Below are 24,024 nucleotides of genomic sequence, written 5' to 3' on the forward strand. Positions count from 1 at the left end.
TTTTCCAGGCAAGAGTGCTGGAGTGGGGTGCCATTGCCTTCTCCATTTATATGGCTAAATAATATTATTCCATTGTATGCAAACACCATATTTTGTCTATCTGTTCATCTGTTGATGGGTGTCTGTTAGTGGTCATCTCTTTCTTTTGGCTGTTGGGCATAATGCTGCTGTGCAGATTGGGGCACGAGCTTTTGTTTCAGTCCCTGCTTTTGATATTTTGGGGTGTATATCTAGGAACAGAGTTGATGAGTCACGTAATTCTGTGTTTAACTTTTGAGGAACTGCTGAACCGTTTTCCGCAGTGCTGTGGCATTACGCATTTCTGCTAACAGTGCACGAGAGTTTCAGTTTTTCTACATTCTTGTCAATGCTTGTTTTCATTTTTTTAAATAATAGCCATCGTAACAGATGTGAGGTGATATCTTGTTTTTACTTGCATTTCCCTAATGACTAATGATGTTGGACATCTTTTCATAACCATTTTTATCTGTTCAGGTAGGTCCTTGATTCTTTTTTTTCTTTTGAAGTATAGTTAATTTGGGGCCTTCCTGGTGTCTTAGATGGTAAAGAATCCACCTGCAATGCAGATTGTTAATTATAAAATAATTAATTTACAATGTTGTGTTAGTTTCAAGTGTATAGCAAAGTGATTCAGTTATACACACTCACACACACACAAGTGTATATACTTTTTCAGGTTCTTCACCTTTTAGATTATTACAAGATATTGAATAGAGTTCCCTGTGCTACGCAGTCAGTCCTTGTTGGTTACCTGTATACACAGTAGTGTGTATATGTTAATCCCAAGCTCCTAATGTATCTCCAAATCTGTGAGTCTATTTCTGTCTTGTAGTGAAAGTCTTCGTCACCCAGTCATGGACGACTCTTTGTGACCCACAGACTATAGCCTGACTGGCTTGTCTGTCCATGGGATTCTCCAGGCAAGAATACTGGAGTGGGTTGCCATTTCCTTCTCCAGGGAATCTTCTCGATCCGGGGATTGAACCTGGGTTTCCCACACTGCAGACAGACTCTTTACTGACTGAGTCACCAGGGAAGCATCTATCTTATAAATACATTTGTTTGTATCATTTTTTTAGATGCCACATGTAAGTAATATCATATGGTATTTGTCTTTCTCTGTCTGACTTATTTCACTTAGAATGATAATTTCTAGGTCCATCTGTGTTGTTGCAAATGGCATTAGTTAAGTTTTTTTTATGACTACATGGGCTTATCAAAAGAGATATTTATTTCCCAGTGCGAAGTCCTAGAATCAGGGATAAGGGTTCCAGATGAATAAAATGTCATAAATACATGTTTTCCTGTTATATTGTTATACACATAGACCTACATATACATAACTACATACATAAAAGATGTGTATATAACAATAGAAGAGTAGCCTTGACAATTTTGAACTGGATTTTTTTCCCATTATTACTACTGAAAATATGGATGTGTACAGCAATTGTCCCACTGTGCGATCTTCCAGAGTCATAATAGTACTGATTTCTTTGACATTATCATCATCCAGGTCACTGGATTTGAACTTTTTCACATCTTGGAGGCAGTGTACCACACACTGCCCTAAGCACGTTATAAATAGAATTTTCTCATTTCTGTGCAGTTCTCTCCCTCTCAGGACCCTGAGGCCTAGGAGAGGTCCTGGTAATTTGGTAAAAGTCCATGGACTGCCGAGTGGTGGAGCTGGGCCTTCAGACTGTGAACACTGCACACAGTGTGTCTGACTTAATTTAGCACCAATAATATAAAAATTACCCACAGCGAGATTCAGGGTAACAGTCGCAGGTCAAGGGGCATGTTTCAGCTGCAGACACCTCACCCCCCCACCCCAGTGCTGGGAGCCCAGCCCTGAGGAGGAGGAGGAGGAGGAGGTGTTGGAGGGTGCTGCCAAGCAGGGAGGGCCCAGGACTTAGATGAAGGGGGAAGTCTCAGGAAGAAAGAGCCTTTCAAAGCATTTCTTGAGCTGGTTCTTCAGTGTACCAGGCATTTCTGCTGTTACATTACATGCAATATTAAAAAAAAATTCTCATTCTGTAAAAAATACTAAAATTAACATGGCTCATGGGCAGAATAGGGTTAGAGATTACATCATTCACAACCTCTGCAATTTTATAACACAAGGACCAAAAACAATAACAATCCTAATAAAAGTTCAGTTCAGTCGCTCAGTCGTGTCCGACTCTTTGCGACCCCATGAATCGCAGCATGCCAGGCCTCCCTGTCCAGCACCAGCTCCCAGAGTTCACTCAGACTCGCATCCATCGAGTCGGTGATGCTATCCAGCCATCTCATCCTCTGTCGTCCCCTTCTCCTCCTGCCCCCATTTCCTCCCAGCATCAGAGTCTTTTCCAATGAGTCAACTCTTCGCATGAGGTGGCCAAAGTACTGGAGTTTCAGCTTAAGCGTCATTCCTTCCAAAGAAATCCCAGGGCTGATCTCCTTCAGAATGGACTGGTTGGATCTCCTTGCAGTCCAAGGGACTCTCAAGAGTCTTCTCCAACACCACAGTTCAAAAGCATCAATTCTTCGGCGCTCAGCCTTCTTCACAGTCCAACTCTCACATCCGTACATGACCACAGGAAAAACCATAGCCTTGACTAGATGGACCTTAGTCGGCAAAGTAATGTCTCTGCTTTTGAATATGCTATCTAGGTTGGTCATAACTTTTCTTCCATGGAGTAAGCATCTTTTAATTTCATGGCTGCAATCACCATCTGCAGTGATTTTGGAGCCCCCCCCAAAATAAAGTCTGACACTGTTTCCACTGTTTCCCCATCTATTTCCCATGAAGTGATGGGACCAGATGCCATGATCTTCGTTTTCTGAATGTTGAGCTTTAAGCCAACTTTTTCACTCTCCTCTTTCATTTTCATCAAGAGTCTTTTTAGTTCCTCTTCACTTTCTTCCATAAGGGTGGTGTCATCTGCATATCTGAGGTTATTGATATTTCTCTGGGCAATCTTGATTCCAGCTTGTGTTTCTTCCAGTCCAGCGTTTCTCATGATGTACTCTGGATATAAGTTAAATAAGCAGGGTGATAATATACAGCCTTGACGTAATAAAAGTACTAGTACAGTTTAAAAAGAAATGTTAAATTCTGAATTAAGAGAGAAATTGTGAAATACATATAGTGATCTGCCTTTACAAAGCGAGGTAGGAGCTTGATGGGCGGGGCATGACAGGGGTGGGCGGAGAGGACCGAGAGGCCCCCAGGAGGGGTGGCCTGCCAGTCTTGCGCCCGAGCTCCTGTCCCTCCACATCATCACTGGAACCCTCTTACTGTTTAACGCTTGCCAGTTCTGTGGCAGCAGAATGGTGTCTCTTGGTCTTAGTTTACTGATAAGGTTGCGTGTCTGTTACCAGGCTTGTGGACTACTTGTTTCCCTTTCTGTGAAACCCCTTTTTGTATTTTTGGCCACTTTTTCTATTTGAAACAATTGCTTGTCCTTTTCTTAAATGATTTAGGGAAGTTTTTTTGTACTTCTGTATTCTAATTTGTGAGTTCCGCTCCCCCCCACCCCCGCCCCTTTTGTCATCTTTGGATGAATGAATGTTCTTAATTGTTGACGTTACTACTTTTCTTCCCTTCAGGGTTATGCTTTTTGTACGTTGCTGAAGAAATCTTGAGGTTATTTTGTAATTTGTCTTTTTGTTCCACCTGGGAGGACATGAGGAAGGGAGTTGAGTTTTTCCTGTGGAGACTGACCTGAGACCTGTGTGCTGTGTCCTTGCCCTGCTTGTGGTCCAGTGGATCGGGGTCAGCAAGCCCCTGCGTGTGGGCAGCCCCTGGCTTCCCTCCTGGACTCCTCTGGTCAGGCTGGGTGCCCAGTGCACATGCCGTGAAGGTCTAGGGGCTGCACATGGGGGAGCCCAGCTGTGCCAGCCCTACTATTAAATCAGTCTCATAATGCAGCTGGCTGAAACACACCGATCTCTATGTGCCTTTAAGGAGAAGGGCATCCGTACAACACAGGCATTCTGAGATTCTGGAATATCTCTTTCTATTTGATTTTGTTAATTTCTGCCACTGAATTTTATAGTTTTCTCCTAGAAGTCTTTTGTTAAGGTTACTGGTTATTGAATACACACAATCTGACTTGCAATCGTTTGATTTAGGAATTTTTTACCTCACGATGGTGTGAAAGCGATACATGTTCAATGGAAACCATACTTGGAATTTTGAATCTGGGTTTTCGTCTTTTCCAGAGCTAGTTCTGTGCAGTCCAGCACTCTCCTGTGATGCTGGACAGGGCAGCCACAGTCCCCCATCAGCCACGTGGTCACAAAGGTGAACGAGCGATGCGCTGATGGCCATTCTGGACCAAGAAACCGCTCTGCTTTTCCCTTTCGAAAGGTTGCTGTTAATTAAGGAAAACCGGACATGTCAGGTTAAGGAGCTTAGTGCTTGTCTGTGTGCGGGAAGATGTGGAGTGTGGGCTCACTGAAGCCAGTCCTGTGATCTGCACCTTAGCTCCCGGGGCCCCTGCCGGTGCTTTGCCATCCTGAGTCCCCTCAGGGCTCAGGGCAGCTGTGGCTGGTTGGCCGCAACATCCTTTGTTCACAGACATGGCAACGAGATTGTCCATTGGCAGGTGTGGTAGATGCATTTTGACTTGTGATATTCACAGTTTACCATGGGTTTGTTGTTGTGGTTTAGTTGCTAAGTTGTATCTGACTCTGCAGCCCCATGGACTTTAGCTCACCAAGCTTCTCTGTCCATGGAATTTCCCAGACAAGAACGCTGGAGTCAGTTGCCATTTCTTCCCCCAAGGGATCTTCCTGACCCAGGAGTCAAACCCATGTCTTTTGCACTTAAAGACAGGTTCTTTACCGCTGAGCCACCAGGGATGTAACCCCACCATAAGTGGAGGAGGAGCTGCTGGAAATGCTGAGGAGGGAGGAGGACCAGCAGAGAGAAGGTCTGCTGTCCGTGGGCTCAGTGCCTGCACCTGGCCGCAGCCACGGACGCAGCGCCCCAGGGCCCTCCGCCTTCCGCACGCTGGCACCGGGGCTGTGCTGGCCTCAAGCTGTCCAGGCACATGTTTCGTGTGCTAGCAGGGCAGTTCCTCTTCAGTGTCTGTTTTGTCCATTTGGTCGTCGTTTGTCATCTTAAAACTTGCCATTTTTTGTCCATTTATTCCATTTTCTTTATTTTTCCTGCGACCCACGTGTCCTAGTCCATCATAACCAAGGACATGGTTATAAGAGCTGCTCTTATTCCTAAGTTCCCTCCATGTGCAGCATTGAAACCGTTTACTGTTTGTTTTGTATTCTTCAGTTAATTGGTTTCAAAATCACACCCTCTTTGTCCTCAGGCCTGCGTTTTGTGTACCTGATGGGCTCCATCCTGCCATCCGCTCAACCCACAGAGCTGCTCTTAGATGAAGAAAGTTCCTTATAGAAACTTATTTTTAACTAAATTGTTCTAACTGAGGCTTTTGACAATTTTTCTTCAACAGCTGAAAGACCAGATTTTATCCTTAAATCGAGAGATAGAGGAGCGCCATTCCGAACTGGAGAAACTTCAGCAGAGGCGGGAACGGGAGAACCAGGAGGGCACCGCTCTCATAGCGATGCTCAAGTCCGACGTCGACCTGTCCCACGGCGAGAGGTCAGTGGCCGCCCCTGCCTCATGGCTGGGGTGCATGTTGGCATCTGGCAGATGGGACCCTGTGCCTCGTGGTTCTCCGTCTAGGGAGGTCTTAAACCCCAAGATGGGCACTGAATTGTCACCTGCATAACCCCACCTCGCTTTGCCAGCCCTTCACGTGTTGCCAGTTTACGGGGTGTGACTCTGCACTGAAGGACCAGCCCACCCGACATCAGGCACGTCTTGGCTCTGCCCCTTGTGCGCATCCAGAGTGAGCCAGGGGCTGCTCAGTTAGGTTTGTCTGTCTGTCGGGCCCACTGCCTCAGCATTGCCCAGTAAAGTGCCGCTTTCGGGCTGGCCTCTCTGTGCCTCTTTGTGTGTCCCTCAGCCTGACCCTGCTGGTATCTTGTGGTCCTGCTGCTCTGGGGTCCCTGTCACCCCCAGACCCTCATCCTCAGCGCTGCAGTGCTGCCGTGCGCATAGCACTGAGGGTCAGAGGAGAGCAGGTGGGGTGGCGGGCTGCTGTGCGGAGGGCCGGTGCGCCTCCCACGGGCTTAGTCTCGTTCATCCATCGTTTCATCGTCTCCATGAGGACCTTGCATGCTGTTTCCAGCTGACTTGTGGTTGGGTGAGGGGGCTGCAGATGGGACGTTATAGGTCTGGGTAATCCGCTTCCTGTGAGGTTGTGAGTCGTGAATGGATGGGGGCACAATCCCTGATGTCTCGGGGCCCATGGGGCCACACCCTGGGCGGGGTCCCCATGCCCCTGACAGTCTGGGGGCTGTAGCTCAGAGACCGGACTCCACCCTAGGAGAGCCAGACACCCCAAACTCTGTGGTTCTTGTGGCCCCAGTGAAAGCTGGGGAGCCTGCCTTCCCACGCTCATGGGTCATGGGTTAGGGCTGACTTCTAACTTGTGAGCAGGTATCTCCTGAGAGCCAGCAGGACTGCGCCACAGTGATGGGCTGGGCTTACGCAGTCACGTTGGGGCCAGGAGGGGGAGCGGCTGAGAGGGAGGTTCTGGCAGAAGCCCCTGTGCTACTTGGGGCACCTGCCCAGAGCTGGCAGGCTGGACACGGCCTCCAGAAGAGCGCCTTGATCACAGTCACGCTGTCGCGTGTGGGTCAGGCGGGGCTGGTCTCGGCTGATGCTGTGCTGTGCCCCCCACCTCCCCAGGAGAGCTCTCCAGGATACCCTGAGGCGGCTGCTGGGTCTGTTTGGGGAAACGCTTCAGACTGCCATTGCCTTGAAAAGCCGCATTGGCGAGCGCGTGGGGCTTTGCCTGGAGGACAGGAGCCCGCCCACCACACAGCCGGGGAGCCAGAGCCCCCCCACAGGTGAGCCTTGACAGCCCTGCACCGAGGCCCCAGGCCAGCTCCCTGTGGGCGTTTTGCAGCACAGCCCTTGTATGTATTCGCTTGCAGCCCCTGCACTGGATGACGTGTGGGCAGGGCTCGATGTGGCCTCCCTGGAGCCAGACGGCACGGTGGCGGAGTGTGCAGAGACATCGTCGGTAGCTGAGATCAGCAGTCACGTGTGTGAGAGCTTCTTCCTGAGCCCAGAGCGCACGCTGGACTGTGAGCAGCCTGTCAGGAGGGTCTTCCAGAGCCTGGGCCTGGCGGTGGATGGCCTCCTGGAGATGGTCCTGGACTCGGCCAAGCAGGTAAGACGTGGGCTACAGCGCCCCCTGCAGAGAAGGGTGCTAGGCGGAGTGAGGGATGGCAGAGCTGTCCGACCCCAGGGGCCTGCACCGACCCCAGGGGCCTGCAGGTGCTGTGCTGTCAGCGTTCCTGTTCTCGAGCAGATGTGCAGGTGGGTGTCGTCCTGACCCTGTTACTCGCAGCCATGTTCACCGACGTGCTTTCCTCAAACAGAAGTCTTCTCTGAGCCAAAATCCATGAGGAAGTGGGCTTGCTGTGAATGGAAAGGCGACCTTGGCGCACTTATTTTAGACCCTGTGTGTTCAGCCTCTTGCTGTACCTCACATGCTAGTTTAATTCCAAATGGGATAAAATTTTGTTTCGAGATTATTACTGAACAATGGGATATTTTTGTTAACCTTTTAGAATGTTTCAGACAGTTAACAAAACATGGAAAACAATAGAGACCCTTTTCCCAAAGTTGTCCTGTTAAAACACAAGCATTTCCATGTGAAACACCGCTGTTGCGTCTCAGGAACATGGACAAGGGGATGCAGGCAGAACAGCAGTGTCAACCTTGGATGTGTCTCATCTGGCTTTGTCCCGTCTTCTCTCAGAAACCAGACAGAGTGGGGCAGTGTCTGGTGATAAGTAGCCCAGTGCTTTTGACTAGCCCCATGTGCAAGCATCTCCCGGGAGGGCAACCAGTCTGCAGGTCTGACCTGGCCCACGGCCCCATATCCGAGCATGCAGGCAGTCTGTGGGGGCCTTGCTCGCACCTCAGAAATCTTGCTCTCTCACTGTGTGCTCTGCAGAGGGCACGTAGGCGTGTCAGGGGGAAGCAGGGTGGGCTTGGGGAGGTGGGTGGGCCTTGAGGAGGTGGGAGCTGGCAGGGGTCAGTGACTGGAGGGGAGGATGGGCCCCTGATGAGGTTGGGGTCAGTGGGGCTGCCCAAGGGCCATCGGCTGCAGGAAGGGGCAGCAGTGGCTGAGCACTTGGACAGGGGCCCTCAGCAGGGCATGAGGAGAGGCAGCGTTGGGGGCTGTTTTCAAGGAAAACCTCACAGGTTTCCTTAGAGGCTGGGTCTGGAAGGGTTGGAGTTGGTGATATACAGGGGGAGGCTGGGCAGCCCAGGCCAGGTGCTGAGCTCTCTGTGATCTTTTGATTCAGATCCTCACTGGACACGCCCACCAGGGGAGCTTGGGAGGAAAGGAAGGCTGGGGTCCCAGCAGGCAGGGGGGCTGTGGGCGAGGGGCTCCATGGTGGCCAGGCTGGGAGGAGTGGGTGTCGCAGGCTGTGCAGACGTGTCAGGTCCCCTGCCTGCTGTGGTGATGGCCTGGGAGCCTTCTGTCCTCCACCTGTGGTTACCAGGTGGCCCGTCCCTGCTTGGGTGTCAGGCTCCCTGTCCATGTTCCACGCAGGCACCCATGGGGCTGACGGTCACAAACGGTGTGTCTGTGCAGTGTTGTCTGTGGTTGCATGTGTAGAACTTTTCTTTGTTGAAAACTTGTTGCTTCGTTAGTAACTGACATAATATCAGGCATCAGAATCGTTGTTCCTCCAGCGATGTTTACCATTTCACCAAAATTCTATACAAGGAGATCTTCTACTTTCCAATGGGTTTCACAGCTGGAGGAAGCACGTCAGATCCATTCTCGTTTTGAGAAGGAATTCAGCTGTAAGAACGAGGAGACGGCACAGGTGGTGAGGAAGCACCAGGAGCTGCTGGAGCAGCTGGAGGCAGAGAGCAAGGCCAAGGCCCAGCTGGTGTTGGAGCTGCACAAGGCAGAGGGTGAGTGCGGTGCTGAGGGTGTTAGCAGCAGAGCCCCAGAGGGAAGGAGGCTGGGCTGAGAGGCTCCAGTGCCCTTCCTAGTGGTGCGAGGAGGGGAGCACCTCAGGGCAGATGGCCCTGTGTGTCCCTGTGAGAACTGGGCACTCAGCCCGCCTGCCCCCACCCGCACCCCCACCCCTGCGTGGTCTGCAGGCATCATCGAGGGCTTCAAGGAGGAGAAAGCCGGCCTGCAGGAGGCGCTGGGCCAGAAGGAGGCGAGCGAGCGGGACCTGGTAGGCGAGCTGGAGGGCCTGAGGCAGCAGCTGCAGCGGGCGGCGCGGCGACAGGCAGAGCTGCGGGAGGAAAATGCTGAGCTGTGCAGCCGGACGGAGGCCCTGGCTGTGGACGCCCGAGAGAGGGAGGCTGGTGAGAAGGCGGGCACAGCCTGGAGCGGGATCTCTTCATGCTGCTTGAGGGCGGGGGCTGCTCTCGGAGGAAAGGCTGCCAACAGACTCTGGGGCCAGGTCACCTGGCCAGGAGGTCACCCGCCTGTGTGCGATCGTGCATCCATGTCCTCAGAGCTGAAAGTGCTTATTTGGGGTCAGAGGATAGAAGTTTGGAGCACACAGATTTGGGTCTCGAGAGGGAACAGTGACGGGGGGGCTTCAGGGGTGAGGAAGGCGGTTTGCCTGCAGAGCCTGTTAAGTGGGGCTGGGGGTAGAAGCCAGTCTGGGCTGAACCCTGACCCTGAGCACTGAGGCTGTCATGGGGGGAAGGCCTGAGTCCTCTGAGTCCTGGGATCTCTGCATTTGTCCCAGTCTGAAGTCCACGGTTTAAGTTACCTGGTTGTCCAGTGGCTAAGACTCTGCGCTCCCAGTGCAGGGGGTCCAGGTTTGATCTCTGGTCAGGGAACTAGGTCCCACATGCCACAACTAAGACCTGATGCAGTCAAGTAAATAAATGTTAAAAAATAAAACTACCAGAAAGTGACTAATGTTAACCTTAGGCAGGAAGACATGCAGTTTGCAGCATCTCGTGGTCGCCTTCAGGGAGATGCCATCTATCCTGTGTATTTTTCTTTGTTGTCTTTACAAGTCAGTGCTGAAGCCCCTGGGAGCTGGGACCTGCTGCCACACGGGGGCTGGCAGTGGCCTTAGTCCATCCAGAGGGTGGGCACTGCAGATGTTACCTCCCCCCCTGCCCCCCCCCCCACACACACGGTCCTGGAGCACTGGGATGGTCACCTTCTGGTGACATGCTTTCTCTCTGGGTCCATGTGCAAGTGGGGCAGGAGGTCTGTGGGGCCCCTTTCATAATAAAGGCTCTCACCCCTCATGACGCTTCACCCTCGGGACCCTGAACACCAGCCCATGATTTCTGGGGCCCGAAATGACATTCTGACCAGAGCAGTGGTGTCTTGAAGCACATGTTTCAGAGGTTTGTCCAAGGCTGTGGCATCTCCTGCCACAGTCCCCTTCCCTTACTTCTGAGTTTCATATCCTAAGTCACCAGCCTTCCTCTTTGCATCTCTGAAGGTGCTATATGTTTTTGTTTATAGGCATTCCTGTTTCTGTAGCACATGAGGATTCAGGTTCGTAGAAGCAAATGAGTGATTTCTGTGTGATTGGCTCTATGTTTGCATCAGGTTTTGCCAAGTTTTTACTAAAGAGTAAAAATACTTAAGAGCTTTTGTGGCAGACGGCTACATAAAAGGGAGCTTAGACCTTCAATGTTCTTACAGAGACGTGGTCAGGCGTCTCGGGGCCCCCAGCGCAGTCCCTGAGCTGTAGGAGCCCTGTCCCCATCCGTGTTCTGGGCTGGGGGCCCTGCGAGGCCTGTGGCCCTGGAGTCGGCCGCTGGCGTGGCTGAAACGGCTGTATGGGCGCCTGCCCTCTGCCCTGCGTGCATGAAGGTCGAGTGGCCCTGGCACAGGCAGGTCCTGTCTGGGTGGCTGGCCAGGCAACACTGACCGTCGCTGCATCTCCCCAGCTGTGAATGGCGTTGTTCTAACTGCATGTTCATCCCGTTTGCCGTCATTGCTACATCGTTAGCATAAAAGCTTACTGAGAGTGTTGTCAGTGGGGATGATAGTTTGTCACAAAAGACTAACATTTATATAAACCAAAATAGCTAACTTCTGAATGCTGGTGAACTGCAGATGCAGATTTAGGGATTTAACAGTTTCTGGCTGGTACCAGCACCTTGGGGTCCATCTGAGGGAGACTAAATTTGCAAAGCTGCTCATTAACCTGCCCGTTCCCTTGGCCTGTGGTCTTGCCACCGTCAACGTTAGGTCAGCTGTAACTTTGCTGACGGCTCAGCCTTTTCCTCAGGACATGTCACCCTGGTACGTGGGCTGCCTGTACGTTCAGCGGGTCAGCTGGGAACCTTCCAGCCAGGCTGATATTCTCTTGGGTGGAGGTCTTAAGTCACATTTTATATTTCCATGTTGGAGAGTATATGTGAAGGCATAATTCCTAGAAAATTACCTGATAACGTTATTTGGGGACACCCAAGATGTATTTTCTCCTCAGGCTTTAAATTTTTTTATTTTAGCCAATTTTTTGTTTCAAATATGTAATTCCGCAGCCCCTCTTCTCATGTGCATGGAAGTTCTCGTTTTATTTCCAGTGGGTTCTGGCTGAACTGTGGCTTGTTTGGCAGGTTGTGAGCTCTGGGTCTGACAGGTCAAGGCGGCTGAAGCAGCTGTCATCCTCCGCCAGCTCACAGCCCACGGTGGGAAGGGGACTGGGGAAGCCCTCTGCCCCTTGCTCTGGCCCGGCAGGGAGTGGGTGGGGGGAGCCCACTGCCCCCTGCTCTGGCCTGGCGGGTCTTGGGCTGCCAGGGCAGGCACGTGCTGGTCTCTGCGGCGATAGTGTCCTGTGTCTGCTGGACGTGCACACTGAGCGGCTCCCTGCCCTCTGTTCTGTATCTTCAGCTCTGCGGAGGGAAGTGGAGTCGCTCACCCAGGAGCAGTCAGAGGCCAGGAGGCAGGCGGATAAGGACCGTGCGGCCCTGCTCTCTCAGATGCGGCTTCTGGAGGCCGAGCTAGAGGAGCAGCTGTCTCATCAGCAGGCGTGTGCCCAGCAGGCTGAGGAGCTCGCTGCCCTGAGGCAGCAGATTGACTCCCTGGACCAGCACCTGCGCCGCCAGCGCCAGTTCATGGACGTAAGTCTTGAGCGATAACGTTTGCATCGCCAGAGGTCGTCTTCATGCCGGGAGCTTCCTTCCAGGTTGTTAAGCAGTGTCCGTGCCAACGTTGGGGCGGACTTGAGCTCAGCTGGTGTGTGTCTTGGGTGTTGCCCTGGTCTGGGGCGGTGTCCAGTGGCCCCATGTGTCTGCTCTTTCTCTCTGCCCACGTCTCAGAAGCCACCCTGCGTCCCCCCTGGAAGCTGCACCCCTTCTCATGGCTCCGTCGTACGAGGTGCCTGAGAAGAGGGGCCCTTCGCCCAGTCCCCTGCCCTCCACTCCTGCTTCAGAGGGTGGTGGTGTCACTATGAGCAGTGGAGACGCTGGGATACATGTGAACAGGCCGCCCCTCATGACAGGAGCAGGCAGTGGAGCGGGAGCGGGAGCGGGAGGACTTCCAGCAGGAGATCCAGAGGCTGGAGGAGCAGCTCCGCCAGGCGGCCCGGCCGCGGTCCCCGGGCCTCCGTGACAGCCACGTAAGTCAGCCTACCAACTCGGCCCTGCCTGGGGGAGCTGTTCTCTACGATGCTTGTAACCTTTATCATTAATGACATTTTTGCCTTCCATGTACACGAAAACGACAGCGGGCACAGCTGGATAAGGAGGTACAGGTGCTCCGAGCTTGTCCATGTCTGTCCATCTGTCCGCACCCTTGGTGCTGCTGCTCCTCACCTGACTGCTGCATGACCAGACAGGGAGGGCTTGGTGCACAGGGCTGTCTCTGGCTTGCTTTTCTTACTTCTTTCTGTTTGGTCCAGATCTGTCTGCTTTTCCTGTCCAAGGTCACTGTGGTGGTTTGTTCTTTCTAAAAATTAAACTTATTTTGAGATAATTGTGGATTCACTTGCTGTTGTAAGAAATAAGACCCAGTTCCCCTGTGATGACATCCTGCAGATGTCCCACCTGAGGTGCAGACGTGCAGACAGGAGACAGTGCCCACCCCTTGCACCCACGAATCCACACTCTGTCCATATTTTGTCATCTCCATGCTGTTGTGTAGTCAGAGCATTGTTGCTTAGCTGTAAAGTCGTGTCCAATTCTTTGCAACACCAGGGACTGTAGCCCACCAGGCTTCTCTGTCCATAGGATTCTCCAGGCAAGAATACTGCAGTGGGTTGCCATTCCCTTCTCCACGGGGTCTTCCTGACCCAGGGATCGAACCTACATCTCCTGCATTAGCAGGCAAATTCTTTACTGCTGAGCCACCTGGGAAGTTGGAGCATAGGTGTAGCCTTTGCGCTCCGCCTGCGTCTTGACACTCACCCAGATGGTGCTGTGTTTGTGCTTGGTCCTTTTCCTGTTGCTCAGTGGCTTTCCATTCCTTACTATCAAAATTCAGCTTATTTTACTAACAAGTTCTGTGCTATTATCCTTGTGTGTCTTTTTATGGAGAATTCTGTCATGTTCTTTCTCTTCACTGTGCAGCCAGGTCAGTTTTCTCACAGTTGTGTTGTACTTTTTAACTTGGAAGATGGGGCATTTTTTAAAAACTATTGTTTCTGAAGTATATTTTGTGGTTTTAGGTTGAATTGTTAGAAGAAAAATTGAGAGAAAAATCAGATGGACTTAATGAATTGATTCTAAAGAAAGAATTGGTAGACAGACAAGTACTAATCCAGGGAGAGGAGATCAGGCGTCTGGAGGAGACGAATGCGAGCACCACGAGAAAGCTGCTGCAGCTCCAAGAAGAGCTGGAGACACAGCGGAGAGCCGTGCAGGCCCTGCAGCAGGTGAGCACGGCGAGGGCTGCCGCTGGTGGAGGTGCCTGTGGGCCCTAGCTGCTGGGCTGGGCTCCCTCTGCCCCTGGCCTTGACCCTCTGCTGTATGTTCCCTGTGCTGTGGACAGTCGCCAAGCGTGTGGGGCCTCTCGGCCCCAGTGACCGCAGCTGGGTGTCCTGCCCTGCAGCTCGGCTCTGACACCGTCCACCTGGAGGTGGCGCCAGACCTCACAGCTTGGGACTCAGCCCCACGGCCGTGCCCCCGCCCCCAGACGTCCACCTCAGGTTCAGCCTATATGAATCCGAGGGGTCCTGGACCCCCTCTTGGGGTTCAGATCTGCTAGAGCAGCTCACAGAACTCCAGCACTTCACTTGCTGACCTCCAGGGTACTGTAAAGGATACAGGTTGGGAACCGCCGGGTGGAGGCGCTGCAGAAGCCAGGTGTGGGGAGGGTGCTGCTTGGTGGAGGCCTCATGGCACAGCCTGTGAGATGGGGTCAACCTTCAGCCCACCTCCCCTCCCGGAGGTCAGGATGACACCGACAGCTCTGACCTTCAGTCACGTGGTCGACTGCCCTGGCAACCAGTCCCCAGCTGTCGGTGACCTGGAGGCTTCCCCAGAGTCACCTCAGCGACACAGACTCGGGTGTGGCTGGAGGCGCTGGTGACAGACGTCAGGGCGCCGCCGTGGCTCTCGTGGCTCAGGAGGCCCCTGCTCACGCTCAGTCACAGTGTTGCGTTTAGAGTGGCAGCGTTTTGTGCCCGTTTTTATTAGCACCCCTTTGCTTCTCAGGTACTCTTGAGTGTATCCTTAGTAATTGATTATGTGCAGATTCAAGATTTCAGGTTTAGAAAGCTTGTTTTATTACACACATAGAGCCTAGTTATAATTATTTTAGTTTTTGAGTTACAAATCTGTCAGTTCCCCAGTGAAAATACCTCCAATGACAGTTCTTCACATTGTAGTTTGGAATTTCGTGTCGATGATATACCGGTTCTTGTGTCTGAGGGTGTAAGATGAGTGTGAGCAGGTCTCTTGATTGGGGGTGGGTGGAGAGGGTAGGAGGGCCTCCTGGTCAGCGTTGACCTCCTCGGTGCATTTGGTTCATGGAATCAAGCTTTCTTGTATTTCGTGTCATTGGAAGTTTCACAGTTACTACCTGAAAAGTCTCTGAGACTTGGTGAGAAATTTTATTTTGGAATCATTGTTTTGGCTCTGAATAAACACTGCCTCCAGGAAGAGAGTTCGTTTTCAAAAACACCACTGAGAACCGTTAGAGGAACCGCAGACCCCTCTTGAGGACATGCGGTGTGGAAGGGACTCCTGGCTCAGGCCCCTGAACCCCGGTCACCAGCCTGCTCGCTCTGCCTGCTGGGGGCAGTTCTACCCCTGACTCCAGCAGACAGCTGCTGAGCTTAGTAGGGACCATGGGTGTAGAAAACGCCTTTATTTCTTCTATGGAGTTGAACCACATGTACAACTTTGAATGCATGTTTCTTCCCCACTTAATATTTTACCCATGTTAAATGTTCCTTGAAAACTTATTAACGGGCTGTTCACCTTCATTGTACAGAGGTGTTATCAGCCATTGCCCTGTTCTTTGGCAAGTTGTTTCTGATTAAAAAAAAAAAATTGCTAACAGTTTAGAGATTCTTTTTGTGCCGTGTTGAATAGTTACTGGGATAACTTCCTTGCAGGGGAATCTTGGGTGTGCGGTGGCTCCCTTTGGGCTGTGCCCTCCACCAGGCAGGTGTGGCTCTGGAGCGTGGCTGGGTCTGTGTGTTGTGACTGCACGTGCAGGTGTGCATAGGTGTGCTTCAGGAGGGCTGAGCATGATCTGCACTGCAACAGCAAACAACAGTTTGAGGGCCCCGATTTCCTGAGGCACTTGCTTAAAATGAACCATTTTTTCTTAAATAGGACAAAGAGGCATTACAGGAGCAGCAGATGAGTAACCTGCTTCAGATGTCCGCGCTGCAGTCCAGACTGGATGAGGGCAAGTGCCCGGTGCCTCCCGAGGGCGGTCGTCACGACCGCGCCGAAGCCCAGCTGGAGGCGGTGCAGGGGGCTCTCAGGCAACGCGAGGCTGAGGTGCGTGGGGCCACACAGGGCACTCCCTCGCTGTTTGTGTCTGCCGGGGCCTCCCTGCTTGTGTGCAGAATGTCCACGCGACACAGTTTGTGGGCTCGTCACTACTGTATTCGCTTTGTAATTTTAACACTTGTGTGGATTGTAGGATAATATTAAGTTTTTCTGGCGTGTGCTTTAAAATGTTTTAAGTGATTTTAATAATTATTAAGGTCAGTTAGAATATTAGATAACTTTTAATGCTTGCCTCCTTTAATGCAAGGTTTTGGACTTAAAAGACCAATTAGAAAATCTTAAAGATGACTTAGTAAATAAAAATGAAGAAATACTGCATCTGAACTGGAAATTAGGCCTGCAGGACAACAGCACCGCTGCCAGCATCAAAGAGCTTCAGGAGGAGAACGCCCGTCTGAAAGTAAGTGAAGAAGACCCCCTGCCTCTATCAGTCGGTCGTGGAATTTCTGTGGCCCCAGAGGGACTGTCAGTTGTGGGGAGTCAGGCTCCCGGGCCCCCCCCAGACACATGGCACCTCCTTACTGAAGCCAGAGGGACTTCGTGTTGGCAGGGCTCTGCCCGCAGGGTGGCCCCGGCAGCTCTAATGTGTGTGTGGAGGTGGGGAGAAGCTTTTGGGACACGTTAGTGGGAATCGGAGTCACCTTGACCAGTGAAGGTCATCTGCTTCCCCTCCCCCACCAGACTCTGCTTTTTGTTTTCACCTTCAAAGTCCAGTCTTGTGAAGGATTCTTATTGGAGTAAAATGGCAGGAGAGGCACCTCCCTGGTTGCGGAAACTGAGGAGGAAATGTCATGCCTTAGGACCCTGTCCCTACTTTGGGCTGCGTTCGAGCAGAGGTGTTTTCAGGACAAAGTCGCTTCCTTCCAGCAGTGCAAAAAATCTGTCATGTCTTCTCTTTTATCTGAATATAATTGTGCTTTTGAAGCAAAGAGCCAAAACCACCTCTGTATAGTGTGGATGACAACCAAAGTTGTAAAGAGAACATCACCTTCATGGACGGCCTGGACATGGGTGGAATTTAGACTCCTGCATTGCCTGTGGTTGCAGCCTGGATAAGGGTGAACTCACTTTGTGAAAGGAAGTTGAAGGGTCATGTCGTTTATGCCTTTCCTCTTGAAGGCTGCAACTGTATTCTTAGTGAAAGTGGAGTTTTAGGGCGGTCCTCAACACTGGCTGTCCTTTGGGTGGGCACTCTTCCTTGATGAATAGGTGATGGCACGTGAGAGCACTCTTGGCTTACTCTTTGGTGATTGCTTTGAAACGAGTTACCTTGAAAAATGCAGTAAAGTTCTGGTTTTTGAAAGGTAAACTAATAAGTCACTTTAGACAGAAAGCACTTAAATAGGAGAACATTTTCGAATTGAGTGTGATTGTGACTAGCATGCACACGTAGTAGCTCAGTTGTATTCAACTCTTTGCAACCCCATGGACTGTAACCTGCCAGGCTCCTGTGTCCGTGGGATTTTTCGGGCTAGAACACTAGAGTGGGTTGCCATTTCCTCCTCCAGGGCATCTTCCTGACCAGGAATCGAACCCATGTCTCCTGCATTGCAGGTGGATTTTTTACCTCCTGAGCCACTGGGGAAGTCCTGAGTATTATTAATACTATTTAAAACTGCAGGTTTATTTAATTAGGATATTTCGTGTCTTTGAGATCTGGGGACCCTTTCCCATGGTAACACTTTCTTGTCATTATTACCACTGTAATTGTTATTATTTCCACAGACATTTCTGCAAAATAAAGAAAGCGAGATAATGCATGTGCGTGAGTCGGCGGAAGCGCAGTTGGCCAGGACAGGAAGTGGTGCTCTCAGTGAGGTGGGCCTGGCCTGATGCTGCATGTGGACATTACGTTCTCGGTAGCTTGTGAGGTGTCTAGGGATCAACAGAGGCCTCTGTGTCCTTACACAAAGGATATAGTTTTTTTTAAAATTATTCATGTCGGAGGAGGCTGTAAGGGCTGTAGAGTTCTGTTTGTAGTTCTTAATGACCACAACATTGCAGTGACAGACTGTTGGGATCTATGTTAGTACCTTATCTATTTGGCAGAATTTTTTAATATCCTTTTGTGTTACTTCAAGGAATACCTTTAAAACCAGCAACTAATTTTTTAAAGGCGATTATATCAGTTACTTGTCCTTAGTGCTAGAATTGGTCATATGAGTATAATTTTACATACTAATAATATCATAAATACTAAAATGTTTATGTGATAAGGAAAATATTTTAGTCCCATTAAGAATAGACAACCACAGATATTTTCTTGTGGGATTTTTGTTTATCTCTTTCTTGTTATTTAGTCACTAAGTTGTGTCTGATTCTTTGCGACCCCATGGACTGCAACACACCAAGCTTTCCTGTCCTTCACTGTCTCCCAGAATTTGCTCAAACTCATGTCCATCGAGTCGGTGATGCCATCCAACCATCTCATCCTCTATCACCCCCTTCTTCTGCCCTCAATCTTTCCCAGCATCAGAGTCTTTTCCGGTGAATCAGCTCTTCGCATCAGATGGTCAAAGTATCGGGAGCTTCAACTTAAGCATCAGTCCTTCCAATGAATATTCAGGGTTGATTTCCTTTAGGATTGACTGGTTTGATCTTATATATAAATCTATACATGATTTGTTTTCTGTGATTATATTTCTCATTTCTTGTATCAACAGTATCTTACTTTGATATAATAACCCAAAATTCCACTTGTAGATTAGACTTCTAATTCTTTGAAAGACCACATTTTGTTACATTTTCTGTCCTTACTTTGTGTCAGTGAAGACTTTCATCATTTAAAATCATGGTATCTTTAGGTTTTTTTTTTTGAAAACTACACACTTATGTTCCCACCACTATTAAGACCTCTTTTGATGTGGTTATTGCTCTTTATTTCCTGTATTCTTTTCTAGCAGCTGTTTGATATCCTAACATCTTACTCTCAACATGCATTATCCCTTTCGTCACGATTTATTTTAATACTTGGGTTAGTATTACATCTTTAATTTTATCATTTACTTTCCCCCTTACTCTGTATAGTTTTCAAGAAAGAAGGCTTGAACATTTTTTTATAAATGTATTCTTAAGTAGTTTAGCTTTGTTGCTGTATTGGAAATGGGCTTAATTTTATTATCCAGTTGTTTGCCATGAGCCAAACACATCATAGGTATATATATGTATATAATTGTTGTATATTAACCTTGTATCTCGTTGCTTTGCTAAACTCACATATACTAGTAGTGTTTTTATAGATTTCTAAGGTTTTCTATGTAGATGAGCACACCATCAGCAAATATAGACAGCTTTATTTCTTTCCAGTCTTCGTCTTCTATTTCTTTTCCTTCCTTATTACAATGTCTACCACTTCCAGTGTAGTGTTAAATAAAACAGGTGAGAGCAGTCATTCTTGCCTTGTTTCTGATCTTGGAGGAAAGTGTTTATTGTTTCATCAGTATGTATAATGTTAGCTGTAAGTTTTTCATAAATATCTTTCATCTGATTGAGGAAGTTCCCTTTTGTTTCTACATTGCTTCCTCTAAATCTTTTGAGATAGTTATATTTCTTTTAATCTCATAATAGGGTTAATTATACTGAGTGATTTTTGAAGGTTAAACCAACCTACATTCCTAGGTTAAAACCCTGTGTGGTGGTGATGAAGTACCATTTTAATATATTGTTGGATTTGATGTGCTGATCTTTTGTTAGTGGATTTTACATCTGTGTTTATGAAGGATATCACTGTAGGTGTGTGTGTGTGTGTGCCATATTTTAATCAGGTGTTGGTTTTGTTGGGCTTATAAAATGTTGCCGGGACTTCCCTGGCCGTCAGTACTGAAGACTTCGCCTTCCAGTGCATAGGGTGTGGGTTTACTCCTTGGTCAAAGAGCGAAGATCCCACATGCCTTGTGACCTAAACACCAAAACATAAACAGAAGCAATATTGTAATTGCACTGTATTTCAGGGGACTTATTTTAGACTTTCGTGTTTTACTTTTAAAGCCATTTTCATGCGCTGGCTTTGATATTTTGAGTGTGTTGCTTGTGTTGCGACTTGGCTCTTTTGTCATGCCCACCTCTTCATCTCAGTGTGCTGAATGTGCAAGTGTGTACAGACAGAGTTACTTCCCTGTGCCTCCAGCCGTCTGCAGAAGAGACAAGAATGTCTGCAGTACACCTCATGGGGCTAGGCAGAGGGTCTTGCCTCACACTGAGAAATTTTCTTTTTTCAACTACACACTAGCATTCAGGTATGATAAATATGAACCTGGAGCATAGCTTATGTCATCCAAACCAAAACCAAAAATCACTTTTCTTACTTTTGTTTTTACTATGGGCCAGGCTTGGATTTGTATTTAAAGTAATTTTTAGTTAATACTAGTGAAACCAAGAATTGTGTGAAACTCTCAATGTTTAGAAAGTATGTTCCTATATTCCTATAACAAATTGGTTGAGTATCATGAACTAGAACACAGATTGGTTAGAACTCTTATATTCTGGTTGCTACTGTTGATGCAATCTTTCTAAAAAAAAAATTACTTGGTTTCACCGGATCTCAGTTGCAGCATATGGTCTCTCAGTTGTGGCCTGCAGGCTCTAGTTCCCTGACCAAGGATCAAATGCAGGCCGCCGGCATTGGGAGCGTGGCGTCTTAACCACTGAACCACCAGGAAAGTCCCTATTAATATAAGAGAACGGAATTTGTGGGTCACATTGACATAGATTTCAGTCCTGATTTTCCATTTATTGTCTTTGTGGTCTTGGCAAAATATTTCATATCTACATTTCAGCTGTCACACCTTTAAAATAGGGACAGTAACATTTCCTGTCTTAACACTGGTGAGAGTTAGATTAAATAGCACAAGTAGAAGCATCTCTTGATGCGTGGTGTGTTGAATCCCCAGGTCCCTGCTGTGCACTGTGTGGAAAACGTGCTGTGAGCTCTGGCTCGTTCACATTCTTCATTACTGCAGACCTCCCTTCGAGTCTTCTTGCTTTTATTCTTGTTCTAGTGTTAGAATGACACCTAAAATCTAAATGCCCTTTAGGAAAACCAAACCATAGTTGCTTAATTGTTCAGAAGATGGACATTTAGAAGGTGGTGAACACTCCAGTATTCTTGCCTGGAGAATTCCATGGACAGAGGACCCTGGCAGGCTACAGTCCATGGAGTTGCAAAGAGTCGGACATGACTGAGGGACGAACATTAACATGATGAACTAGAAGGTGGTGAAAACATTTGTGTGTAGTATCATCAGCTGAGCTGTGGCCACGTTAGGGCTTCCCTTGGATCACACAGCCAGGCTGGGGGCCTGCCTCAGTGATGGGATGTGGCCTTGATGAAGTGTCCAGCAGCTGCAGATACAAGTTTCTGACCATTTTGACACACTTTAAGTCTCTGTTTTTCAGGTGTTAATGTCGTTCGGTGACATTGTTAGTTACTTCCACAGCTAGTTTTAAGTTGTGAAGTCTCTCCACTCTGTAAGAATGAGTTCAGGCAGAATGGTAAGTGGGAAGGGGCACTTCTGAAGTTGATGCATATAATTTCCCTCTGAAATGTGCTTTTCCATCAGGTTGTGTGTAGTAGAAGTTCTGAAGTTGAAGAGCTGAAATCCATTATTGAGACTCTGCGTGAGAACCAAGCGCGGCTGCAGAAGGATAATGCTGAGGAGATTGAGCAGCTCCATGAGGTCATCGAGAAGCTGCAGAGGGAGCTCCCACTCGGGGGGCCTGAGGCTCCCAAGGCTGGGGAAGGCGGGGCCATGAGCCTGCAGAGTGAGCTGCTGGGCCTCCCAGCCGAGGGAGCCGAGGCCCCCGCAGTGTTGGCGGGTGAGCTGCATGCTGCCCTGGAGGCCAAGGAGGCCCTGAGCCAGCGGCTGGCCGAGCAGGAGCGCCAGCACAGCCAGGCCCTCGAGGCCCTCCAGCAGCGCCTGCAGGCCGCGGAGGAGGCGGCCACAAGGCAGTTGGCCGAGCTGGGGCCTGAGGGCCTAGCCTCCCAGATCCTCGAGTTTGAAGCTGCTCTGCGTGCCAGGGAAGCAAAGATCGCAGAGAGAGATTTAGAAATTGAAGCTCTGCGCCGGGAGAAGTCCACCCACTCCGCTGAGCTGGAGGCCATCCTGGCAGCCGTGGCCCGCTTTCGCCATGCCCTGGAGCAGCAGCTCCTGGCGGCCACTGGGGAGCCCCCTGAGCTACAGCGACTCCGAAAGCAGTGTGTCTGCCTCAGCCGCCAGCTGCAGGCACTCAACCAGCGGTTCCTGAAGTGCCAGAAGGAGCTGGATGAGCGGCAGGCGTATGGGGAGGGTGGCTCCCAGGGCTGGGTGCCTAGGGGTGAAGAGACCTCCTGCAGTGAGGAATTGCAACAGGCTGTGGATGGCAGGCAGCTGGCCCAGGCCCTTGACGGCCGTGGCAGTGACCCACAGGTGGGTTCGTTCTCTGCAGGCCACAACTTGCGCAGCCTGTGTGTGCAGAGAGCTGGCTGCACATCAGAGGGTGGGAAGTGTCCGGGGAGCTGGGAGTGTGTGTGTTGGGTGCAGGTGGGGTGCTGGGGGCAGACAGTGCTGGCAGTGCAAGCAGGGAGCTGAGCAGCTGCTCGACATCTGTGGGAGGCCGTGCTTCATGTGTTCCCCCCGCTCTGGCACGTTTTGGCCTGCTGTGGGCGTGCATCCCTCATCTCCTACTCTGTGTGGGCTTCTGGTCATGAAGCTGTGGGCTATCCCTCAGGCTCAGCTGGCTGGGAGCCCAGTGGGGCCTTGCTGTTCTTCTGGCTTTCTGATGCCCTTGGCTGTGTGCTCGTAAGCATCGTCCTTGTTTTCTCCACTCATTGTAGAGCCTAGTTAAGGATGACCTGCAGCCGGCCAAAGCCCTGACTACACTGACCTGCACCCGCCCCAGCCAGCAGGACAGCGTGATATCAGTACTCACAGTCTGCCAGCAGCAGCTGGAGTCTGAGCTGCTCTTAGTGAAAAAGGAGATGTGCCTGCATGCAGAGGATGGCGGCAGAGAGTCAGGAGCAGTGAAGGTGCTTGGGGACATTGTCGGGGTGGGGCTCAGGACCCAAGAGCTGTTCCCGGGCAGAGATTCCCCTCAGTGTCTTTGCCTTGATGGCACAGGTTACACAGACTTTAGACAGGAACACCTTCTCTGGGTCCATTGCTCTTGGTAGAGCTGTTCAGATCCATTTGGAAATTTCTTACGTGCTTGATCTAAACACACGTCTTAGCAGCTTGTGAAGAATTAGCAGTCGGTGCAGGTGGGATTTAACTGGGATCTAGGCCTCGTGTCCAGGTATTTTCACGTGAGGGCGAGCTGCCCGCAGCTGCGCCGCGTCCACACGACCTTTGTGGCCAGCCTCCAATTGACTTGGGAAGGCTTTGCGTTGGTTTGTTGAACTTTAGGTATTTTCTATTGCTCGCCAGCAAAGAAGAGCGAGTGATCCATGATTCAGCAGTTTTAAATTCGGATCTCAGGACAGTTGTTGTTCCCTTATTATCTGTATAATGTATAATAATTATACATTGTTTAGTCGCTCAGTTGTGTCCAACTCTTTGTGACCCCAGGGACTGCAGCACACCAGGCTCCCCTGTCCTTCGCTAACTCCCAAAGTTTGCTCAAGTTCATGTCCACTGAGTCAGTGATGCCATCTAACCATCTCATCCTCTGCTCCTCCTTCTCCTTTGGCCTTCAGCCTTTCCCGGCATGAGGGCCTTTTCCAATGAGTCAGCTCTTATGATCCCAGGACGGAAGCTACCAGAAAGCCAACGTCTCTTTTCCGGGGCAGGAGGGAGGTTGACAATGTCATTATTGCTGGTGTGGACCCTGCAAACCATGCTGGGATTCCAGCCCTAACCTCCTGGGATGTGCAGGAGCCACGTGCACCATGTTGGCACTGGGAAACTGGGAAAGTCTGAATTCCCCAGCACATAGGACTGTGCACTTAGGCCTGCATTTTGAGAGAGAAACTTGAATTTGATGCTGTGTGTTTATCACACCCCCTTCAGAAA

The 24,024-nt window shown here is 50.0% G+C and overlaps 1 protein-coding gene across 7 annotated transcripts in view; it reads left to right on the top strand.

Moving 5' to 3' along the window:
• The window catches only part of PCNT (pericentrin), a 104,100-nt gene that overhangs the window by 38,696 nt on the left and 41,380 nt on the right, over positions 1 to 24,024 (top strand). For 5 of the 7 annotated variants that reach the window (XM_052641823.1, XM_052641831.1, XM_052641862.1 and 2 more), the window contains 15 exons: positions 5,487 to 5,638; positions 6,794 to 6,954; positions 7,042 to 7,280; positions 8,887 to 9,049; positions 9,242 to 9,454; positions 10,587 to 10,619; positions 11,967 to 12,196; positions 12,577 to 12,693; positions 12,802 to 12,822; positions 13,741 to 13,947; positions 15,857 to 16,027; positions 16,287 to 16,439; positions 17,765 to 17,857; positions 21,598 to 22,443; positions 22,851 to 23,042. In XM_052641823.1, coding sequence (XP_052497783.1) covers positions 5,487 to 5,638; positions 6,794 to 6,954; positions 7,042 to 7,280; positions 8,887 to 9,049; positions 9,242 to 9,454; positions 10,587 to 10,619; positions 11,967 to 12,196; positions 12,577 to 12,693; positions 12,802 to 12,822; positions 13,741 to 13,947; positions 15,857 to 16,027; positions 16,287 to 16,439; positions 17,765 to 17,857; positions 21,598 to 22,443; positions 22,851 to 23,042 — 2,991 coding nt within the window. The remainder of the gene's footprint in view (positions 1 to 5,486; positions 5,639 to 6,793; positions 6,955 to 7,041; positions 7,281 to 8,886; positions 9,050 to 9,241; positions 9,455 to 10,586; positions 10,620 to 11,966; positions 12,197 to 12,576; positions 12,694 to 12,801; positions 12,823 to 13,740; positions 13,948 to 15,856; positions 16,028 to 16,286; positions 16,440 to 17,764; positions 17,858 to 21,597; positions 22,444 to 22,850; positions 23,043 to 24,024) is intronic. The other 2 variants (XM_052641870.1, XM_052641847.1) reach the window with 2 other exon arrangements.

This window comes from Budorcas taxicolor, chromosome 1 (genome assembly GCF_023091745.1).
Source record: "Budorcas taxicolor isolate Tak-1 chromosome 1, Takin1.1, whole genome shotgun sequence".
NCBI lineage: Eukaryota > Metazoa > Chordata > Mammalia > Artiodactyla > Bovidae > Budorcas > Budorcas taxicolor.